Here is an 8,788-nt window from a genome sequence, read left to right as displayed (position 1 = left end):
CGATGTCCCTGTGAACATATGTATACCCATATAAGAGTTATGTTTGCGTAGTTAGCTGCGGCTTGAAGCGACCAGCTTTGAGGAATATAGGCTTGAGCAGGCTTGAAAAGTTTCTGGAGCATCACCGGTGTGATACCGTCAGCGTCCGATGATTTGAAGGGAGATAATAGTTAGTAGAGAATCTTATTTGATACCTCTTGATGACCTAGTCCATCATATGAGGAGGTCAATCCGTCTTTTGCAATACATGATAAACTTCGCACCCCTTTCTGTATATGCCCATGTTCTCATTTACTAAACATTTGCTGTCGTATTTTGCGCCACAAATACACATTTATTTACATACTCGTACACTCGTCGTGTGCAATTAACAGAGGGGTGGGTGTGTTCCCTTTATAGGTAAGTAGTAAGCCTAAATACGAAATGATCTTTAAGTTAGTAGCGGAACAACGACGAAAGCATTTGCTACTGTTTTGTGTAATCGCGTGACTTACAAAGTGAAATGGAATATTTGAGAGCAGAATGTGCTGCGCGGACAGCAGGACCGGCAAACACCTTAATGACTTTGCTGTTACAAACTTTGATAACAAAATTTTGTGGACTAAGTGATCACGATCGTTGGCCTGAAGATTATGGTGCAAGGATTGAAAGCGACGGTGAGTTGATGCGATTGATGTCCGATAGTAAACAATACATTTAGTGTATAAGACGTTATCAGTTGAGAAGCCCATTGAAATGTACGAAAAAAGGGTTCTACGGAAGCTTTATGAACCTGTGAGTGATACAAATGTCAACCATAGAAAATAATTCAATGAACGCGCTAAATCACGTTGTGCGAATAGATGAAAACATTCTTGTTGTTGTATTGACAGCAAAAACACTCAATGAAGGATTGGGGGATTAGTTCTCATGGGTATGATTCAAAATAAGTTTGGTGCTAACAGTGCCACCAAGCGTGAAGGACAGGCAGATATTATAGCCGTGACGAAAGCAGCAGAGATTCATACTTAAGCTGCAGTCACTGACACTCAGGCGACGATCAAGGCAAGTATTTTATCAAGAAGTGTCCTGGAATACAAACAAGCTTTGGAGAGATTTGGCTCATGCGGGCCATGCACTGGGTTCCCGGTTATAAGGAGATAGAAGGTAACGAAAGACTGGTAAGTTGGCAAAGGAGGCTGCAACAATCGATGCACTTACGGTAGACGTTCCAATCTGTTTGGGAGAGATCAAAAGGAGGCAGGAGCTACACACGATTTATCAAGCAGGAAAGGCGTGAGCAGAAGTGCGATGCTGCAAACTTTGTAATATCATGTGCAAGTCTTTCAACGTAGTACTCACAAAGTTGATCATATCTCTAAACAGAAAAAGATGAATTTAAGTCGATAGGCATGCGAACTGGGCATTACCTTCTGGCGTTACGTGCTTATAAGTTAGGCTTCGCCAGATGTGGGATGTGCGAGCTGCAGGAAGAGACTGTTGATTACATTCTATGTTCGTGTTCTTCGCTCGCGAAGTGAATTTAAGCTGGATCAGCAACTAAGCTAGGTATTAGCAAACTTTCAGTATTAGCGAAGAGGACGGAGTTATCCTATAACAGAAGTCCTGATGCCTAATTGGGTTTTTTTTTGTTCCTCAAACAAATTCTGGTAACACTATGAACACTTTCATTCTATGTGAGGTCTTTATTGACCGGCCAGTTCTAACTAACCTAAATTGGATTAACAACACAGTGTGTTACCGTCTGTGTCTCTAGTGGGAGTAGTACGTTACTAGCCCATTGTGTTTTTGGGTATTGCTACCGCAGAATCGATATTTTGCTGGATTTGATTCTTGGTAGTTCCGAAGCTTAGATTGGACTTTCTTTCATAAAAGGGTATCAGGTAACACATTTTAATTGAGTTCCTAATCAACCAGCCTCAGCATCTATAAATTCCTGTTTAAAAAATTACATAAATTGTTTACATACGAGACAATTTGCAGTAAATATCAATAAGGTAAGGCGAGGCTAGTTTTATATATTCACATACATAATTACTTATGCTAATAAGTTTTATTTATATTTGAGTATTGTTTGTTTTTACATTTAGAATTTACGATGCTACTACCTAGAGAGAAATGTTCGCAATTAAATTGTTTCCATATTAGGGAGCACCAAGGGAGGCCAACACCTTCTGTCTCATTCTCGTTCCTACAGCTTCGAAAGAGGTCATTCGTTGGGATTGCCATGCATTCGTCGTTTGTTCCCATCACACAATTTCCCTTAATTTCTCACCTAAGGAGTTACGATTGGGACGAGACGCCTCACAGATGGGTTGTAGTCCTCATATGACATTGGTTTTCATGTATACATGAGGAAGTGTTTGCAAGTGGCTTTCCTCGGTAGTTCATCAGCAAGACAGCCCCAGGTGCACCAATGTGACCCGGGACCCACACCACCATTGTCCAGAGTCCAGTTCATTTAGCGACTGTCTGCATTCTATTACAACCTTTGACGAAGAGCAGGAGTCTTGCAGAGCTTTGACCGGTGTTTGATTGTCAGAGTAAATTACAACAGTTGTGAGATTCTAAAAAGTAGACATCGGGCAGACTTCTTTATGGCTGTGAGGGTAGTATGGCCAAAACTGATGCCGCTCTAAGGCAGGAAAGCATTTATTCCTACCGCATTACAACTCGCCTGGAGCTTACCATACAGGTATATTGGGAGGAGGTCGGGTGCCGTGTCGGAGTGTTGTCGTCGGCGTAAGTGATAACTTGGCAATCGGTTGTTGCTAGCTTCAATATTAATGTGGCAGTCCTTTTAGTTAGAAGTTGCTCCTCGAACTTCAGAAGTGGCAGGTCCAACCGCCCTCATTGGTAAATACTCCTTCTATGTCCAGAAAGATGCCAGGAGTGAAGTCCTTATAGGCAATCCCCTTTTCTGTCCTAGTGGTGATAGCGTGGAGTGCTGTGTCTACGGATTTGCCTTTTCAGTACGCGCGTTGAGAATTGGGATGTTTTTTTATGTGCAGCCTCTCTAGGGTTTTTATTGAGAAAGTATGTGAGGCTTATCGTCCTCAAATCATTAGTCTTTGTGTGTGCAGCCCGTCCTCCTTTGGGATCATATTTGCCTATGTAACCTTATTTGGAATATTAAAGAGCCTTGTTAGGCATTATAGATTGCAGAGATCGTCGGGCATAGAACTCCTTTTGCCACATTTAGTTCTACAGGAAATATACAATCGGATCCAGGAAATTTTAAGAGGTCGAAGGATATGATGGCCCATTCAACTTTGTGCGGGCTGATTAAATGCCCAATGGAGGTAGTAAGCCGGAATGTGCAAGCAAGAATGTGCGAAATAGCAAGCCGGAATGTGCAGCCAAGAAAGTGGGTGTCCATTAAAACCTTCAACATTTAGCCGCTGGATGACGTCCATCCACCATTCGGTTTGTCTATGTAACTCGGTGCAGATGTGTTTTTGATGTAAGAAACGAACGAAAATGCTAGAGAGTAAGATTGCCAGACGAAATCGTAATTCTTTAGTCCGATATCTCAGATAGACTTTTAAGTAATTGTTCACCTAAGTTTGGTAATTGTGCCCTACCTTGATGGCGGTGCCCCTGATAAGTGGTTTACAATAGTTATTGTTAAAATCATGACCCCTGTACCCCTACCGAAATTTGTCTACCTCGTCTTGCATTGTCATCGCATGCTGATGTATGTTCTATGTTTCAAGACGAAATTTACCCAAAAATGTTGGGGATGGAGAATATGGGAAAAGGAAACGGGGTTAAGTGGAAAAATAGGAAGACGTGCAGGAGAGGAAAATCCGGCCTAATGACCTCACTCAGGCTAGTTAAGACAATGACTGGGTTTTTTTAAAGGTGGACTGAGACTTCTAGTGGACAGAACATAGCTTCCCGACTACTGTGCATTAAAAATTAATCTCGCCATTCAATAAAAATTAATAATATATAACTAATAACAAATATTTATTATATTTTACGCAGGTCCTGAAAGCTATGATTTCATAATTGTGGGCTCAGGTTCCGCAGGTTCGGTGGTTGCGGGTAGACTCAGTGAAAACCCGGATTGGAAGGTGATTTTGCTCGAAGCGGGTGGTGATCCTCCAATTGAAACCGCGGTAAGAATATAATGAATGCATACATACTATAGTAAATTGTTTGAATGTATTTAAAGAATTTGGGATGGCCGTTGGGAGGGTGTGGCTAACCGCAGTGATATTGCAATATATATGAGTGGCTAGAAAACAAAACAAAGAACTTATATCACGGCTCCTGGTCTTATAAAATGATATCGAAAAGAGTTCTGCCAACCAACATCTCATAAAAAAGACTTTCCCTTTGCTAAAATCGAAAAAATTTTTGAACAATTGGCGGCACTTGATAGCATAAGTAGAACAGCTTGCTCCAGGCAAAGCACATAGCACAGCTTCTCGGATGTAACTTTACAACTAAACTTCTAAACGAATCAACCGAGTTAATCATGGTTTAGAGATTATCGTGCAATCCTTTTCCGACCAAAGGGATTTGTAGAGTGGAGTTTTTAACCTTGAATTGCTTCGTATTTAAAACTGTCAGAACGCGGCAGAGGACCATTTTCTTTGTTTACTCTAGTCGAACAAAGCTTTAGTCCTCTTCAAGTAAATATAGAAAAGCAAATGGTTTGCTGCAGAAGCTTCTGTGGTGCGAATCGGCAAACCAAGCTTGGTTGACTAAATATTCTTAATGCTCCATTCAGGTGGGGAACTCTTCATACGCCTTTTCAGAATGGAATTTCTTACTCCACACTAGCATTCTCTAAGGATATATTAATCGCATTGACAATCATTTGCATCTAAAATGTATTTATCATCTTCACAAATTGGCATTTAGCAGCCTGGACGATTTTGGCCATTGCATATCAAACTGCACCTCCTCAGCATTATGAGGCACCTATTGGGAGCATCTAGGTAGATGGTAAATAATGGTCACCGGTGCCAAATTCAGATGTCGGTACGATTACGTTCTTGGCTGAAGTGTTTTTTATACTTTCAAATAACACGGCCCAGTCAAGCTATTGGGCTTTGATCTGCTGGACTATGCCCTTAAACACGCAAAGTGTGGACCGCTTATTATTACCTAGCCTTTGATACTGCTACAACAACAAACCGTCCTTTGAAATATGCCATTGCGCATAAGTGCATATCCATAAACTTTGAGGAGCACTTTTATGTCGAATATACCAAAGGCAGTCCCATCTTCTTTCAGGAAAGTCCATCATTTCGAATCATACGTTGGGACAAATATGCTCAGAGACTTAAAGGGCGCGATTTTCTCCTCATCTACAAAAAACTTTACTACTTCATACCCAATTTAGTTGAGAGTAGTACTTATTGGAATGACGGACGACCCCAATGTAAGTTTAAGGAGACATCCACGTCGATGGCATAACGCTTTCGACTGCCAGATACCCAACAATTTTGGGCGTGATGATAAAAAGTGACATAAACATGCAGCTGAAATTGCATCTTAGGTAGAGTGCCGCCACAAAGTTTGAAGGTCTATCGCTGGCAGCCTCTGGGTCAAAAACAAAGAAATGTTGCTAGCTACTTATAAAGCAGTTAGCCAGCGGATCTTGTGCATGCGCCTCCTGTATGGTCGTCGAGTTTCACAGAAACAAACCGCAGGCCTGTCCGCCTGACCGCGCTCAGAACTACCACGAAATGTCATAAAGTAAAGGAAGGAAAAATGTGAAATAGATTTTGTTAAATTACCAGAAACATTATCCGGGCCCGCCTCCTAGAATAAAGGGGAAATTTGAGAACAGATCACCAGAATTCTGCTGTTTGAAATTGTTTTCGATACTAACGCTGGCTCCCAAATATGCGGTCTTCAGCGGCCTGGAATTTATGCCTACAGTGAAGTGGTTTAAGCAATTGATTAGAAACTTAAGGATTAAATCTCGCGTTTGGAATGTTTTTCCCAGCATCAAGGATCACCTTGATTGATCCTCATTGCGAATGGCTTGGTATTACTCCACGTCATTTGGCTTAGCCACATAAGATTCGCAGAGAAATTAAATTCAAAGATAGAAGCACTTTTCGAACTGGCAAGGTCAGCTTGTAAATCTACAAACAGATGGGGTTCGTCGATTCTCCTAGCATAAGTATTCTTGACGATTTGGCTTTGGTATGGATTGTACAGAGTGCTCTTTAACTCTAAGTTGGGAGGCATGCGCTCGTCAGATCATTGTTTACGTAAGAGTTGATGCATGCTTTCCTAGCTTCCGAAAAGTGACTTCACTTACCACCGCGATCGAATTTGATACCTCTAAGAAAAACGAACGTCATATCAGCTTTATTTTTGGGAGTTATCACTTCATGATATCAAAATATTCCGTTCACTGTCTTGAGAATAAACAATTATTTCTCTTCTCTTATCAAACATGTTTCAAGTTTGTAGGTTGGCATATGACAACACAGTTCACCAACTGGGATTGGCAGTATTATGCAGAACCGAACGGCAAATCGTGCATGGCGATGGAGGACGGCAAATGTCATTGGCCTCGGGGTAAAATGCTTGGCGGCACTAATAATATGAATGCCATGATCTATGCACGTGGTACACGTTTCGATTTCGATGACTGGCGCAATCGAGGAAATCCTACTTGGGGTTACGACGATGTATTGCAATATTTCCGCAAAGTAGAAGACCTGCGCTCCACAAGCGAAGATTTCCAGGCCGGTGATTTTGGTAAAGGTGGTCCGATGGGTTTAAATCGTTACGTGTCGGATAATGAGTTTCGAACGACAATACGGGAAGGCATGGCTGAAATGGGTTATGGTAGTTCACCAGCTTTTACAGAAGGTTCATGGATTGGGCAAATTGATATATTGGGTACGCAGGACGGTGGACGTCGTATTACAACGGCGCACTCGCATTTGCCAAAAGATCGTCAAAATCTGCATGTCGTACGTCATGCACACGTCAAACGGGTGAATTTCGATGGGCAAAAACGTGCAACGGGTGTTACTTTTGTGCTGAACGGTAAAAAGGAGTATGAAGTTAGAGCAACAAAAGAAGTTGTGTTATCGGGTGGCGCTATTGGTACACCACAAATTCTAATGCTTTCGGGTAAGTGTGAGCCGGATTATACTTAGCTGTAGAATTGGTAATAAGAATAAGTTTTTATATTTTTCAGGCGTCGGCCCCAAGGATCATTTGAAACAATTGGGCATTCCGCTAGTTTTAGACTTGCCAGTCGGTCAAAATCTTAAGGATTATGCTAGCCTACCAGTTATTTTCGAAATTGATAAATCTACCGCACGCAAGCCTACCGATGAAGAGCTAGTCGATGCTATGTATAATTTGGTTATGGGTCGTTATAGCAAACTTCTGCATCATGAGGCCACAGCACTTACTGGATTTATTAACACAACCTCACTGAATGGCCCATATCCTGATATTCAAACTACAAACTTCTTCAGTTTAATGCAAAGTCCTGAACTCGAGGGTTATGTGGCAGCTACAGGTTTTATTGATCGTGTTGCCAAATCTATACTCTCGGCGAACGAGCACACCAACACCTATATCACATATTTATTGCACTTGAAACCCTTTTCAGTTGGTCACGTGGAACTGAGAAGCTCCAACTACTTGGATAAACCAGAAATCTATCCTAATTATATGTCCGATGAGCGCGATGTCGATACATATATACGCGCTTTGAACATATACACGAAGTTGCCTGAAACGGAAGCTTTCAAGAGGCGTGAAGCAGAATTGCATAAAGTAGACCTAGAGGCTTGTAATGACTTAACCTATAAATCGAATGAGTACTGGAAGTGTTATATAAATCATATGACTACAACAGTTTACCATCCGGTGGGTACTGCAAAAATGGGTCCCGAAGACGATGTCACAGCTGTGGTAGACTGGCGTCTCCGTGTACATGGCGCAAAAGGTTTGCGTGTAATTGATGGTAGTATTATGCCCGACATTGTGGGTGCAAATACGAATGCGGCGATAATTATGATTGGCGAAAAGGGTGCTGATATGATCAAGGAGGACTGGGCTGCAAAACACACGGAGCTTTAAAGCCTGGTTTAAGTGATTGAAGCGAATGCATTGATATTCTTGTTTGTGATTTTGTAAACATTTTTTTTTAATCAATTTGTCTTTTATAATAAAAGAAGTAGGCATTATGTCACCAATTTGATGTGAAAACTGTTTAAGAAGGATGAGACAATGAGCAGAAGCTTATGAAATAAAGGGAAATCCGAAGAACCGAGCAGTGGGAGCACAACTTGTGCCTACTGCAGCTGCGAACACCATAGGTTTCCCATGAGCACGTAAAAACCACTGGTGCGATGACTAATGTCACGATTCTCTGGAAAAAAAGAAAGCTGCCTATAGGTGACGCTGCGTACGTTCACAGCAACGCGCTATGTATTGGAGGTATATCGTCAGCCAAAGGATGAGAGACGCCTACTTAGAAGTAAAACACGCAAGGCAGAACGGTGTTAGTGCGAGAAGCTTCAGATGTTGGCTAATATGAAGGGTCCGAAAATATTACTAAAAAATCCGGCAAATGACAGAAGGTTTCAAGCGGGTCGGCTTCATTCACGAACGATAATGGCTACCTGACAACTGAGGTACAGAATGTGCTTAAGTTGTGGAGGGAGCATTACTCCCCATTGCTAAATAGCGAGGAGATAACGAAAGCGATACCCTAATCGCTGATGACGCTGCCGAGTTGTTCAAGCACTGAGGCGAAGAGTTGGTAGAGAGCATACAATCTCTCTAG

General features: G+C 41.8%; 1 protein-coding gene across 1 annotated transcript; it reads left to right on the top strand.

The window, feature by feature from the left end:
- The first annotated feature begins 423 nt into the window (after positions 1-423).
- Positions 424-8,195, top strand: LOC137249820 (glucose dehydrogenase [FAD, quinone]). The gene is made up of 4 exons (XM_067781772.1): positions 424-656; positions 3,991-4,124; positions 6,438-7,116; positions 7,184-8,195. Exons 1-4 carry the CDS (start codon positions 503-505, stop codon positions 8,077-8,079), a joined length of 1,863 nt encoding a protein of 620 aa, XP_067637873.1. The 5' UTR covers positions 424-502; the 3' UTR covers positions 8,080-8,195.
- The last annotated feature ends 593 nt before the right edge of the window (positions 8,196-8,788 follow it).

This window comes from Eurosta solidaginis, chromosome 4, assembly GCF_040869045.1.
Source record: "Eurosta solidaginis isolate ZX-2024a chromosome 4, ASM4086904v1, whole genome shotgun sequence".
In the NCBI taxonomy this organism is placed as follows: domain Eukaryota; kingdom Metazoa; phylum Arthropoda; class Insecta; order Diptera; family Tephritidae; genus Eurosta; species Eurosta solidaginis.
The sequence above is the reverse complement of the archived record's forward strand: the minus strand, read 5'-3'. Positions and strand labels throughout refer to the sequence as shown.